General features: G+C 43.2%; 1 protein-coding gene and 1 long non-coding RNA gene across 4 annotated transcripts in view; one reads left to right on the top strand and one right to left on the bottom strand.

The window, feature by feature from the left end:
* Nucleotides 1-3706, top strand: part of PRC1 (protein regulator of cytokinesis 1) — a 20606-nt gene extending 16900 nt beyond the window's left edge. The window contains exons 13-15 of one of the 3 annotated variants that reach the window (XM_028122087.2): nt 399-575; nt 896-937; nt 2456-3706. In XM_028122087.2, the coding sequence (XP_027977888.1) occupies nt 399-575; nt 896-937; nt 2456-2527 (291 nt within the window). In that variant the 3' untranslated portion in view covers nt 2528-3706. The remainder of the gene's footprint in view (nt 1-398; nt 576-895; nt 938-2455) is intronic. The other 2 variants (XM_028122089.2, XM_028122088.2) reach the window with 2 other exon arrangements.
* LOC148163989 (uncharacterized) overlaps nt 1-15385 on the bottom strand; it is a 16409-nt gene extending 1024 nt beyond the window's left edge. Inside the window, exons 1-3 of the long non-coding RNA XR_015768597.1 lie at nt 15074-15385; nt 5794-5970; nt 3589-3654 (exon numbers count right to left, since the gene is read on the bottom strand). This is a non-coding gene — a long non-coding RNA (uncharacterized LOC148163989). The remainder of the gene's footprint in view (nt 1-3588; nt 3655-5793; nt 5971-15073) is intronic.

Below are 15385 nucleotides of genomic sequence, written 5' to 3'. Positions count from 1 at the left end.
AAAAAAAAAAAAGAAGAAAAAAGGTCATTCTGAACCCCAGTAGTATCACGGGAATCACTGGGATGTAATTCTGTGGGCTCAGTTCAAAGCCTGGTCTTCAGCTGCTGCTGAGTGAGGTCCGACGACCCTGGTCCACGAGACAGTTGGGTACACTCACGTAAGGAGAGGTAGGGAATACGGGCTAAATGCGTCTTCCAAGTATTTTACAGACTGGGCTCAAGAGAGGTACTTTGCAAACCATTAAGAATTCATATATTTTTTTTAAACCACAAGTAGAGACATGAATAATATAAAGACATTATTAGCCTTTGGCCACTTGCTCGCGCAGACGTGCGTGTGTGCGGGTATGTGTGGTCATTATGAGCAATGATGCACGGACTTCTCTCTTTTCTTTGCAGCCAGTCACCACTTCCACTTGTTCGGGGAAAAAAACACCCCGTGCTGGGAGGCATGGAGCCAACAAGGAGAACCTGGAGCTCAATGGCAGCATCCTGAGCGGTGGGTACCCCGCCTTGGCCCCCCTCCAGCGCAACTTCAGCATTAATTCTGTTGCCAGCACCTATTCTGAGTTTGCGGTAATTCACCTTTTCTAATATCTACCAGTCTCTGGGGAGCACACAGTTGGGGCAGAGCGGGTTTCTTCCCCAGGGCACCCAGACGATTAGGACAGTTCTTTGGAGGCTGAGAATCCCTTTCCTGCCTTGACCGTGGCATGGGGTCGGGTGGTTTAAGGGGATATATGAGAAGGAAGTTGGCAGTAGCAACTCGACATTTAACCTGGATCCTTCTGCTTAAGAAATACCATTCCCTGGCTGCAGGAGGTGACCCTTCTGATCACTGCCCTGGTGCTCTCTTGGTGGAGTTCTTGGTAATTGTCTTAATTCTTTGTCCTTAGAAGGATCCGTCCCTCTCTGACAGCTCCACTGTTGGGCTTCAGGTCTGTATGGCAATCCCTGCATGTCCCATGTCCGTTTTCCAAACTCATCTGTCACATCTGCTGGCTTAATTCCCATCTGGGCACGGAGCTACACTAACCAATCTCAGCTGTACTATCATAGAACGTTTTTTTTACAAAGGAAGGAGGAGTTCCTAACGCAGAAATCAAAAATACTTTCTGGTTTAAGTCCCAACGGCCTAACCGGCTGATTAACACCTGTTCAGACTTGAATTGGATTCTCAGCCCTACCTAAAGTCAGGCAAAGTTTTTTTTATGATGTATTTCACACCAGAAGACCTTCACCCTCCCCAATTGTGACATCAGAGGCCTCCAATGTGCTGGAAAGAAGAGAGGCCCCATCACGTGGGGAGGGGAGCCCCAGCTGTGTGCTATCATGAGGTTCTTGGCCTGTGTGCTGATTATTTCCTGGAGTATATGCCTTACTAACCCCCTGGGGCTGAACTGCCAACTTTCTGTCTACTGTGAGCTAGCCACTGCTTATTTCCTTGCCTCTACCTGTTTCTACCACATTGAGCTGCTCAAGCATACATGCGGCTCTGAAAAAGTGATTTTTTTTCCACTCTTCAGTTCCTACTAACCTACTCCATCTTCACTAACAAACACATAACCGCAGTGCCCTTTACTTAACAATGTGTGCTCTCTCTTCTCTGTGTCTCCCCTTCCTGTATTGAGAGGGGAGGCTGCTCCTCCCCCTTGGGAGCCATGGTGCCAACTCTCTTGCTGCTGCAGACGGAGAATGGGGCAGGTGCCCAAGGCTGGAGCTTGTAAACTAGCTTCATACTATGGCACTTTTTTCAAATTACATGATTGGTATGGCTTTATTTATAGAAGTGTGTCACTCTGGCTAGCTGACTGCTGGACAGAGGGTCCCGCTTTCTCTTGCTTGCTTAGCCAAGCCCTGTGTCATCCACTTGGGGCTTAAATGTACCTGCTTATCTTTATGGCAAGGCCTAGGGAGGGAGGTTCATCTGGTTTGGGTTGCTCTGGCTGGTAGACTCCGGCAGGCAGTACCAAAGCCAGCAGACTAACCTCTACTAACACTAACCTCTCTTACTCAGTGGTCATTCGTGCTTTATCTTCTTCTATTCCATGTGCTCCAGCATGAGATCAAATCACCAGCAGGTTACAAGGCCCTCAGCCCCAGGGATTGGTAGATAGATGGTCTGGCCCACTGCTTTATAAAGGGCTCAAAAGACCAAAGGTTGTTGCCTGCCTAGCTTGATAACTCCAGAGAGTACTTTGTGAAGTGTAAGGGATTTCTCTTCTGTGAGGTTTTAACAGAATGTACTGGCTAAGGGAAGGGGTCCAGGGTCACCATGTGCACATGCTTCCTCTGTGACTAATAGAATGGTGCTCAGAGTCTCTCATCTGATGTTCCTAACATGACCTGTGCTGGAGAGGGACCTGGGGCTCGGAGGAACACACGCCCGTGCACACGAGGGCGGGGCACGTGGGAGGGGGGCTGTACTGCCACTGACAGTGTTTATTTTTCAACAGCGAGAACTTTCAAAGGCTTCCAAATCTGATGCTACTTCTCGAATCCTCAATTCGACCAACATCCAGTCCTGAGAAGCCCTGATCAGTCAGCTGCTGTGGCTTCCTGTGCTTAGACTAGATCTGATTATACAGGGGGGGAATCTTTCTTGAGTTTAGGTGTGCTTGAAAATCTGGTTCCACTGCCACGAGCCTAACAACAGAAGTGAATGAGAGGCACAGATGAAAATCCATCAGAGATTTAGTGGGTCTTCAACAACTTGATTTTGTTTTGACCCAAGAAATACACTAAGACTTAGTTGATAGCGGTAAGTGCAAATTTTAGCAGATGGAACCTGATTTCTTTGCCCCATCATTCTACTTGCTGAAGCACGATCAAGGGCTTGTTGTATGTCACCGTTGTGTAGGAAAATGACTGTGCCCGTCCTGGGGGCATGGGACAGGAAGTAATGTTGGCTCGTACCCTTAGAATTAGTAATTGACACTTTTTTTGCTTAGGGATGTTCCATGAATGCTCTAGCTGTGAGAGCTTTGCTCTCACCTAAAGATCTGTCTCCACCACACAGGATAGCCTTCCTCCTGATGAGGATGTCTGTGTCAGAAGGTGAGATGGCCTGACCTACTGCCAAAGAGGTGACAGGGAGGCTGGGAGCTCCTTTGTTCAGTTGTGTACAGTTATGTAGTTACATAGTGCAATGCCCTCTGCGGGGATATGTGTGTATGAACACACATGCTTACCTGAACTCTGGTTCTGTAATTTTCTCTGGGTCGAGGCCCCCCCGCCCTGTGCCCACTGTGCCGGAGTTCGTCTGGCCCCTGCAGTTGGCAGTCACTTTGGGAGGCGGTCGGGCCCTTTCTGTCCCGGAGATCTGGAACTTTGCACATATCAGTACTGGGCAGTTGTTCCTGCTACAGCGTCCACATCCTCACCTGCTCTATCAATCACTACTGCTCTCCCCGAAGCACTATTTATTCTCACTCTGCCTGCGCCAGTACGACTGTCAGCACGTTCGATGGTTCTTGAAAGCGTAGCAGCACAGGTTGGTTCTGTGTCCGCCATCCTGCTTAGACGTATACAGGTCCTGTTTTTAAAAATATAAATATATTCTTGAAAATAAATTAATGTGTATACTTACGTTTCAAAAAGATGCATGGTGGTGTTTTTTCTTTTTTTCCCCAAATCACTTTTTGGTCAGTTTGGTCTGTGGAAAACAGAGAAGACTAAATAAACATACAAGAAATGTTTAGTCAGGAGTGTGATTTTTATATTCTTTTATGCACTTATTTCTAAGTTAAAAATATTTATTTTGAAGGGTGCCTGGGTGGCTCAGTTGGTTGGGCGACTGCCTTCGGCTCAGGTCATGATCCTGGAGACCTGGGATTGAGTCCCGTGTCGGGCTCCCTGCTCAGCGGGGAGTCTGCTTCTCCCTCTGACCCTCCCGCCTCTCAGGCTCTATCTCATTCTCTCTCAAATATTTTTTAAAGATTTATTTATTTTGAGAAAAAATCCAACTCCTGATATATAAAGGGGCTGAAGTCATCTTAGGAAATTTCTGGCTGCATTGTTGTCTGCCCTTAACAGGATTAGCTTTTATAGGGTGAGGTTGCCTGGCCCTTTGGTTTAACAGCCTTTATTTTGATTAGAAAATACACATTGGAAGTGTATACTTGGATAAATTTTGATGTCGTATATGTACACCTGTGAGACCATTACCCCAATCAAGTCCTGTTTTCCTAGGTTTTGCAAAAATCTCCCAGTCTGTGGCTTTTTTAAGTGTTTCTGAAGAAGAGGGTTAACTTTGATAAAGTCCCATTTTTCTTTAGATTGTGCGTTTGTTCTAAGAAATCATTACCTAACCCAAGAGGTAATGGTTTTCTAGAAGTTTAAAATTTCAGGTTTTGCATTTATGTCTGTGATCCATTTGGGCTCTGTGTATTTATGGGTCTGGCTCCGAGTCTGACTTCATTTTCTTTGCATACAGATATCAAGTTGTCTAGCAACATTAGTTGAAAAGGCTGTCCTTTCTCCACTGCACTGCCTTTGTACCCTGTCAAAAATCAGCTGTATCCATTTGTCCTAATGCCCATACTCTATGGTCTTGATTACTGAATTAATATTAATGCTTGAAATGAGGTAGTGTTAGCTTTCTAATTTTATTTTTTCATTTCTATCACTTAAGTAGGCTCCACACCCCATGTGGGACTTGAACGCATGACTGGGATCAAGAGTCGCATGCTCTGCCTACTGAGCCAGCCAGACGCTCACACCTTTAAAAGTCACTTTGGCTGTTCTAGGTCCTTTGCATTTTCATATGCATTTCAGAATTAGCTTGTCAGTTTCTACAAAAAAATTGAGGATTATTGAATCTATAGAAGAATTTAGGGAGAACTGACATCTCCATTTTAGATTTTCTCTCACCGATATTTTATAGGTCATATATACAGATCTTTCACATCTTTGTCAGATTTCTTCCTAAGTATTTCATATTTCTTGATGCTACTGTGATATTCTTAAATTACAATTCCTGGTTGTTGCCTGCCTCTAGGAATACAGTTGATTTCTGTATATTGCTCTTGTATCCTGCTTGCTAAACTCACTCATTAAAAGAAAAATGAGAGGCACCAGGCTGGCTCAGTGGGAGGAGCATGCAACTCACGACCTTGGGGGGGTGAGTTCGAGCCCCATGATGAGTGCAGAGATTACTAAAAATAAACTTTCAAAGAAAAATTATCACATTTGGCACATTCCTTCATGGCTTAGCCATGAGACAACTCTGTCTCAGCCTCTACCTCTTGCTTGTGTGGAGCCTGAAGACCAGCTTTCTCAGGCTTTTCTGAGCGTCTACACCAGCCCTAGGCGTGGGCTATGCTTTCTCAGTTCCTCAGTACACTGTGGGAGCTTTAGAAGGCCTTTCCCTATGTATCTCCTTTCCCAACTTTTTCTTCCCAGGCTTTTTTGTATGTCTGTTGCCTGTCCCAACTATCGTCCCTTCTCCAAGCTGCTGCAGCCAATTCTTGTGCCAATAAATATTTTTGGCAAAAGCCACCCAGCCTTGGGAACACGGAGTCTGGCAAAACAAAGGCCAGCTCTTACGTTGGTCTTTCTGGGAAATGCCGGAGAGGTCAAAATCCAGTCACAATTCTTTGAGAAGGACTGTATTCCTCCCTCTGGTGCCACAGACCTGCACCAGAAATGCGAGCTCTGGTCGTCGTGATCCACCCCCCACCTCCCCCACTTCCCCCCCACACCCCCACTTCCCCCCCCACCCCCACCTGCCCCACTTCCCCCCCGCCGTGGGGTGTGGTTGGCAGGAGATTTAAAAAGGTCATAGGGCACTTACCCACAATGCAGCAGCTTCTTCTCAGGGGAAGTTTTTGACTGGATTTCGAGAGTTCTGCACAAGTTGACTCTGACAGTTTCTGCCAGTCCGTTAGCTGCTTTTGTAGAAAGAGCCCTGGAGTTCCCTACACCACTTTCAGTGACATCCCAGTTCTCAATGTTTATACACCTAAAACAGCTTCAAAATACACAAAGCAAAAACCAATAGAACTGAAAGGAAAAAATGGACAAATTTACCAGATAAAAAATAGTCAAGGTTCTAGAAGAAACTAATCCCACCAATAACCAGCTGGACCTAATTGCAGAACACCATCCAGCAACAGCAAGAAAACATGTTCTTTTGTAAAGTGCATATGGAATAGTCACCAAAATAGACCATATTCTGGGTCATAAGCCTTAACAAATTTTTTAAAAGATTTATTTTAGAGAGCCCATGTACACAGAGGGGCAGAGGGAGAGAATCCTCAAGCAGACTCCCCCCTGAGCGATGGAGACCAACTTGGGGCTCGATCTCACGACCCATGAGGTCGCGACCTGAGCCAAAAGTAAGACTTGGATGGACACTTGACTGACTGAGCCACCCAGGTGCCCCCAATTTTTTTTTACAAATTTAACTGATCAAAATGTTCTCTGACCATAATGGAATTAAACCATAAGAACAACAACAAAACCTCTCAGAAAATGCTCAAATACAATCTTTAAAAAAAGAAAAAGTTTCAAATGAAATTCAAATACTTTCAACTGAACAAAAATTAAAATGCGAAATAATCAAAGTTTGAGATGTAGTTAAATCAATAGAGGAAATTTTACAGTATCAAATGCTTATATTAGAAGAAAAGTCTCAGTAATTTAAGCTTCTACATTAAACAACCCAAAGTAAACTCACAAGAAGAAAGGAAGTAAACTTAAGAGCAAGAAGCAATGAAGCTGAAGAGACCAAAGCAATACAGAGGAAATAAAAATCTGGTTCTAAAAAAAAAAAAAAATTGGCAAACTTAGTGATAAGGAGAAAAAAATACTGGCAATCAAAGTAAGCCTATCACTACAGATTCTACCAACCTGAAAGGGGTCATGAAAGATTATAAACCACAGAAATCTGACAGTTCAAGTGGGCAAATTCCCTGACACAAATTATCAAACTCACCCCAAAAATAATCCGAATAGTCCTACAGCAATGAAAGAAATTTAATCCATCATGGCAAACCTTCTGAAAATGAGAACTCCAGGCCCAGATAGTATTACTGGTAGATTCTATTAAACATTTAAATTAGAAATAACACCAATTTTATATAATTTCTTCCAGAAAACAGTAGACATACCACTTTTCACTCATTTTATGAGCATGACCCTGGTATCAAAACCACAGAAACACGAAACAAGAAAACTACAGACTAATATCCCTTGTGAACAGACACAAAAATCCTTAATTATAGCAAATTGAATCCAAAAATATAAAAGAATACACATCATCACAAAGTAGGGTTTACCCTGACAATGCAAGGCTGGCTCTAGATTGCTGGTGGAAATATAAGATGGGGCAGTTACTTTGGAAAAGTCTGGTGATTCCTTAAAAAGTTAACTTACCTTGGGACCCAGCAATTTCACTCTTAGTTTTGTTTGTTTGTTTGTTTGTTTTAAGATTTTATTTATGGGGCACCTGGGTGGCTCAGTCGGTTAAGCATCTGCGTCTGCCTTCGGCTCAGGTCATGATCCCGGGGTCCAGGGATCGAGCCCCGCATCGGGCTCCCTGCTCAGCAAGGAGCCTGCTTCTCCCTCTCCCACTCCCCCTGCTTGTGTTCCCTCTCTGGCTGTGTCTCTCTCTGTCAAATAAATAAATAAAATCTTAAAATTTGAGAGAGAGCAAGCATGAGCAGGGGGAGGGGCAGAGGGAGAGGGACAAGCGGACTCCCTGCTGAACAGGGAGCCAGATGCGGGTCTCGAACCCAGGACCCCAAGATCAGAACTTGAGCCAAAGTCAGACATTTAACCAACTAAGCCACCCAGGCGGCCCTCACTCCTAGGTATTCATACCCAAATGAAACATGTTCACACAAAAATATATTTACAAACGTTTACATTATTCATAATAGCAAAAAAGTAGAAATTCAACTGTTCATAAACAAAGTATATCCACACAATATTATGCAGCCACAAAAAGGAATACATGCTACAACATGGACGAACCTTGAAAATACTGTGCTAAGTCAAAGAACCCTGACACAAAAAGCCATATGTTGTATGATTCCATTTATGTGAAACATCTAGAATAGGCAAATCATAGAAATAGTTGAGAGTAGTGGTTGTTAGGGGCTACTAATCGGTAAGGGGTTGCTTTGGAGGGTTAGGAAAATGTTCTGAAACTAGATTGTGGTGATGGTTGTTGCACATTGTGAATGTACTAAAAACCACTGAGTTGTGTAGCTTAAAAGGGTGAATTCTATGGTATGTAAACAATATAATTTTTAAATTAAATCACTGTAATCTACCATATTAACAAACCAAAGAAAATCCACATGATCATATCAATTGATGCAGGAAAGCATTTAACAAAATTCATGATAAAAACTTCCAGAAAGGGGCGCCTGAGCGGCTCAGTTGGTTAAGCGACTGCCATCGGCTCAGGTCATGATCCTGGAGCCCCGGGATCGAGTCCCGCATCCGACTCCCTGCTCAGCAGGGAGTCTGCTTCTCCCTCTGCCTGCCACTCCCCCTGCTTGTGCTCTCTCTCTCTAATAAATAAAATCTTTAAAAAAAAAGTATTATACGGAATTCCTAACCAGTGCAATAAGGCAAGAAGAAAGAAATGACATATAGGGGCACCTGGGTGGCTCAGGTCATGATGCCAGGTCATGATCGAGCCCTGCGTCGGGCTCCCTGCTCCGCGGGAAGCCTGCTTCTCCCTCTCCCACTCCCCCTGCTTGTGTTCCCTCTCTCGCTGTGTGTGTCTGTCAAATAAATAAATAAAATCTTTAAATAAATAAATAAATAAATGCTCTTTCCTTAAAAGAAAATGACAGATTGGAAAGAAGAAATTAAACTGTCTTTATTCACAGACATCATGATTGTGTAGATTCCAAGGAACTTACAAAAAGCTCCAATTAGTAGTTTAGCAAGGCCATAGAACACGAGGTTAACCTACAAAATCAACCTCATTCCTACATACTAGTAACCAACAACCGAAAACTAAAATTTGCAAAACAGCATTTAAAATAACTCCGAAACAATGAACTACATACACCCAGGTATAAATCAAACACAACACACATTAGTATCTGTCTGCTGAAAACTGCCCGATACTGATGGAAGAGATAAAGCCTAAACAGATACACTATGCTCTTGGACTGGAATACTCAACATAGTGAAATATCTGTTCTCCCCCAAATGATCTATAGATCTAATGTAGTTCCATTCAAAGTCCCAGCAGAATATTTTTGGTAGATACAGATACATTAACATACATTACATGGAAACACAAACTAGAATAGCCTAAGAATTTTTTAAAAGAACCAACTTAGAGGACTCACCCTATCTAATTTGAGGCTAGTTATACAGCTATTGCAATCAAGACAAGGTAGCATTTATTGGTGAAAGGAAACAGGTCAGTGAACAGAACAGTGCAGTGAGTCTATAAAGACCCACACAAATGTAGTCAAATGGTTCCCGAAGAAGGTGCAAAGGCAAGACAGGCTGGTATTTTCAACAGATGGTGTTGAATAATTGGATATTCACATGCCAACCAAAGCTCTACCTATGCCTCCTTACAAGGCAAAACTTAGATCAAAGATCTAAACATAAAAGCTAAACCAATATTTCTTTTAGAACAGAAAACACTCATGGTATTTGGTTAGGCAGAGTTCTTAGTTAGGACATCAAAAACATCCATAAAAGAAAAAAATGGTGAGTTGGACTTGAGCCATTTTTTTTTAAAGGTTTTATTTATTTACTTGAGAGGGAGAGACAATGAGATATAGAAAGCACGAGAGGGAAGAGGGTCAGAGGGAGAAGCAGACTCCCCGCAGAGCAGGGAGCCCGATGTGGGACTCGATCCCGGGACTCCAGGATCATGACCTGAGCCGAAGGCAGTCGCTCAACTAACTGAGCCACCCAGGTGCCCCGGACTTGAGCCATTTTTAAGACTTGCTTTGCACAAGATACTGCTAAGAGATTGAAGAGAAAAATCACCAACTAGGAGAAAATATTTGCAAGTCATGTATCTGATGAAAGACACGTATCCAGAATATATTTTAAAAACTCCCAAAAGGTAAAAGGAAACAACTGGACTATAGGAGGGAGAGGGGTGCAAGCCCTATCAGAACAAAATATCCTACAGAGCTTCTATGATGCAATGTGGTACGGGCCAGATCAGAAGAGAAAGTCTAGAAATAGACTCAAATACACATAGAACCTAGGTACAGGATAATGGTGGCATATGGGTGTGCACATAATGGCTAGCTGCTTGAAAAAAGTCAAAATGAGGCAGATGGTAGAATGCTGGATACTGGGGGTGGGTGTGCGGGGGTTGAGGACTTAGTGTTTAATGGGTATAGAATTTCAGTAGAGAATTTTAAAAAAGTCCTGGAAGTGGATGGTGCTGGCTGCACAATGTGAATGTACCTAATACCATTGAACTATACACTTAAAAATGGCTAAATGGTAACTTTTATGTTAAGTATATTTTACCACAAGAAAAAAAGGTATCGGGGCGCCTGGGTGGCTCAGTCGTTAAGTGTCTGCCGTCGGCTCAGGTCGTGTCGTGATCCAGCCCCGCATCGGGCTCCCTGCTCAGTGGGGAGCCTGCCTCTCCCTCTCCCTCTGTCGCTCCCCCTGCTTGTGCTTGCTCTCTCCCTCTCTCTGTCAAATAAATAAATAAAATCTTTAAAAAAAAAAGGTATCGTAAAGACACCCCAGTCAGGAAAAATTTCTTAAATCACATATATGCACACACACCAATTAACCATAAAGGGAAATGCTGATAAAGTTGATATTAAGCACTTCTGTTGATCAAAAGTTGTTGTTTGTTGTTATTTGTAAAACACTCTGAGCATTACCTGGCACAGAGTAACATTTAACACAAACTGGTTAACACCAAAAGATACCACACAGACTGAAAAACCAACACGGCAGAAAACATTCTCAACATGTAACCATTAAGGGACTTGTACCTAACATAAATGAAGAAAACAAATCACTAAGAAAAATACAGAAAAATTTAAAAGGGCAGAAAACGGAAACAGGCACTTTAAAACAGAAAAACCCCAAATGGCCAAAAAATAAATGAAAAGCTGCCCAACTTCCCTAGTACTGGGGGAAACACAAACGAAAACTGCTGCATGTCCGCGTGGTGTTTGAGCCGCTCCAAACCCCACACTGCTGGTGGGGCTACACAGTTCTCTGGTAAAGATACCTCGGCCGCCAGTTCTACTCTGAATATTCTGCAGATGAACCTGGACACATGTGCACAAGGTTTGTGACCAATAATCAGAAACAAAAATGACCATCGGAGAGGATTCTGGGAAAAGGCAGAGTAGGAAGTACCCGTCTCCGCACCTAGACAACGACGGTGCTGGCAGAATCGGTTTGGTGCAACTGTTTTGGAACTCGAGTTTGCTGCAGGCTCGCCACTTGCAGGGGAAGGCGTGGATGGTAAAAACTGTGATGAACTTTGGGCAGTTTCAGCTCTGCACAGTAGTGGCCACCCCGCCCCCACCCCCCAGCCACTGGCAGCAGCTGTACAAATATTCCCCAAGCAGCCGCCACACGGTTCTAAGAGTCAGGGTGGGCAAAAGGAACCTGTCCTCCAAATAGCAGGGGTCTGTGTTCTGGGTGCTGCTTCTCATCACGGAGGTGCAGAGAGGCAGGCGGCCAGGGTTGCGGTACCTCCGTGTATCGTTGCAAGCCTGTCCCCACTCTGGTTCAAGCGACTCCCAGGAGACTTGAAGGGCCGGTGCCTTTTGGTTCCCCCTTCATTTTTCACTTTTTGCCTTTTAGAAGGAGCTAGACATTACAGACTGGCACATTGGGGGCATCTGGGTGATGCAGTCAGTTGAATGTCCGACTCTGATTTCTGCTCAGGTCATGATCTCAGGGTTGTGAGTCCAAGCCCTGCAATGGGCTCCACACTCAGCAGGGAGTCAGCTTGAGATTTTTCTCTCCCTCTCTCTCTCTCTCTGCCCCTCCCCTCCATGCTGCACACACACGCTCTCTAATAATAAATAAATCTAAAAAAAAAAAAAAAAAAAGACTGGCACATCCCAAAACTTCTGCATATGTGGGGGAAATTAGAAAGGGACTGTGTATGCCCAAGGAAAGGCTTAGAAAAGACACAAGAAGACAAAGCTTACACCTCAGGCTGACTGTTGGTACAGAGACAGCTTACAACAATAAGAAAACAAAAACAATAACAAAAAAGAGCAATCCTTGGAAAGAGGGGAGAATCCAATTTCCAGAGTTACCACATTACTGGATTCAGATGTCCCATGTTCAACAAATGTCACAAGGTTTACAGAGAAACAGGAAAGTATGCCAATATCAAAGGAAAAAATAAAGGATCTGTCCCTGAAAAACTTAACGGCAGACATGTTTGACAAAGGCTTTAAAACAATGGTCTTAAACATGCTTAAAGAGCTAGAGGAAGATGTGGAGAAAGTCAAGAAAGCATGTGAACAAGACAGAAATATCATTAAGGAGATGGAAAACCTAAAAAGAAATTCTGGAGCTGCAAAGTACAGTTCTCAAATTAAAACCTCACCAGAGGGAGTCAAAGACAGAGTTGAGCAGGCAGAGGAAAGAATCAGATACTGAAGACAGGACAATGGGAATGATTGAGACCGAGGAGCAGAAAGAAAAAAGGACTGAGCAAAAGCGAACAGAGCCTAACAGCCCTCCAGGATATCAACTCAAGGACCAACACCTACATCACGGGAGTCCCGGAAAGAGGAGAGAGAATGGGGCAAAGAGAGCATTTGAAGAAATAATGGCCGAAGACTTCCCGAATTTGAAGAAAGACATGACTATAAATATCCAAGAAGCTCAATGAACTCCCAAGTAAGATGAACTCAGACCCATATTAAGACACATCACAGTCAAACTTTCAAAAGACAAACAGCAAAACTTAAAAGCAGCAAGAGAGAAGCGAATCATCACATACAAGGCATCCTCAACAAGATTAAGTAACGTGAAGCCATAAGGAGAAATGAAGACCTCAATAAAGGTAAATACATCGGCAATTATAAAATCTTTTATCGTACAATTGGCTTGTAACTATTTTTCGTCAATGTGACTTAAGAAACTAATTCATTCAAAGAAAAACAATTACTAATGTAAAAGGTAGTTTCACTGTACCTTTGGTTTGTAACTCCAAATCTTATTTTCTACATGATTTGGGAGACTAATGCATTTAAAAGAATTATTAGTTCATGTTCTGGGGCACACATTGTATAAAGACGTAATTTTAGGACAACAACAACAAAGGGGTGGGGGCAGAGCTATATAGAGGAGCAGAGTCTTTCCAGGTTACTAAAGTTGCTATAAATTCAAATTAGAATGTTACAGTTTTGATAATAAATGTAATCCCTGCAGCAGCCACAAAAGAAATGCTATGAGGTTGCACAAAAGGACGCGAAGAAGAGATTTAAACACTTCACTACAAACAAACAAACAAAACCACCCTAAACACAAAAGAAATGCAGGAAATAAGGGACAAAAAAGTGACAGTATGTAGAGAAAACAAATAGCATGATGACAGAAGTCAGTCCCTCCTCATCGGTAATTAGTTTAAATGGAAATGGGTTTAATTCTCCAATCAAAAGACAGCGATTGGGGGGCATCTGGGGGACTCAGCTGGTTAAGCGTCTGCCTTGGCTCGGGTCATGGTCCCAGGGTCCTGGGATCGAGCCCCACATCGGGCTCCCTGCTGGGCGGGAAGCCTGCTTCTCCCTCTCCCACTCCCCCTGCTTGTGTTCCCTCTCTCGCTGTGTCTCTGTCAAATAAATAAAATCTTAAAAAAACAAAAAAAAAAAACAAAAAAGGTACATGACTCAAAAAATTACATTACATATTAATAAAAGACTCCATCCATCAAGAAAATATAAAAATTATCAGCACTTACACACCTAATGACCATTAAAATAGGTGAAGCAAAAACTAACAGAATTGAAGGGAGAAACAGGTTTTTTATCAACATATACTGTATTATTTGTTTCAGGGGTACAGGTCTGTGATTCATCAGTCTTACAGAACACCCAGTGCTCATTACAACACATACCCTCCCCAGTGTCCAGCACCCAGTACCCCATCCCCCAGCCTCCTCCCCTCCAGCAGCCCTCAGTTTGTTTCCTGAGATTAAGAGTCTCTTATGGTTTGCCTCCCTCTCTGGTTTCGTCTTGTTTCAGTTTTTCCTCTCTTCCCCTATGATCCTGGGAGAAACCAGTTCTGCAGTAACAGCTGGAGACTTCAGTATCCCGCTCCCAATAACGGACAGAACAACCAGACGGAAGGAAACAGAGGACGTGCACAGCACAGTAAATCAAATAGACCTAACAGACACGTGCACAACACTCCAGCCAAGAGCAACACACACATTCTTCTCCAGTGCACAGGGGACACTCCCCACAACAGACCATATATTAGGCCACAAATTAAGTCTTAAAGATATCATACAGAGCAGTCCCTATCAAAATACCAAAAGCATTTTTCATAGAACTAGAGTAAGCCTAAGGTTTGCATGGGACCACAAAAGATCCTGAACAGCCAAAGTAATTTTGAGAAACAAAAACAAAACCAGAGGCAGCCCAATTCCAGACTTCAAGTTATATTACGAAGCTGTAGTCATCAACAGTATGGTACTAGCATAAAAACAGACACATAGATCAGTGGACCAGAATAGAGAGCCCAGAAATAAACCTACAATTATATGGTCAATTAATCTTTGACAAAGCAGGAAAGAATATCCAATGGGAAAAAGACAGTCTCATCAACAAATGGTGTTGGGAAACCTGGACAGCCACATGCAAGAAAAACCCCCCAAGCCCCCCAAACAAAAAACTGGACCCCTTGCCTTCACCACACACAAAAATAAACTCAAAATGGATGAAAGGCCTAAGTGTGAGACCTGAAACCATAAAACTCCTAGAAGCGAGCATAGGCAGTCATCTCTCTCACACTGCAGCAACACTTTTCTAGATACGTCTCCTGAGACAAGGGAAATAAAAAATTATCAGGACTTCATCAAAACAAAAAGCTTCCACACAGTGAAGGAAACAACCAACTAAAAGGCAACCTACCTCCAAAGACGACATGCAGATGACCAGCAGACACACGAAAAGATGCTCCATTTCACTCATCATCAGGGAAACGCAAATCATAACCACAATGAGGGATCACCTCACACCGTCAGAATGGCTAGAATCAACGACCAGAAATACCAAGTGTTGGCAAGGATGTGGCAAAAAGGGAACCCTTCCACTGGTGCAGCCACTGTGGAAAACAGACCATCCTCAGAAAGTTAAAAATAGAACTACCCTACTGGGTGTGTTTACTCAAAAAATATAAAAACATGAACTTAAAGGGATACACGCACCCCTATGTGTATAGTA

Source organism: Eumetopias jubatus, unplaced genomic scaffold, assembly GCF_037043125.1.
Source record: "Eumetopias jubatus isolate StellerSeaLion01/CBP00866 unplaced genomic scaffold, mEumJub1_p1.0 scaffold_7, whole genome shotgun sequence".
NCBI classification, from domain to species: Eukaryota; Metazoa; Chordata; class Mammalia; order Carnivora; family Otariidae; genus Eumetopias; species Eumetopias jubatus.
Note: the sequence above shows the minus strand (reverse complement) of the source record. Positions and strands in the feature narration are given on the sequence as shown.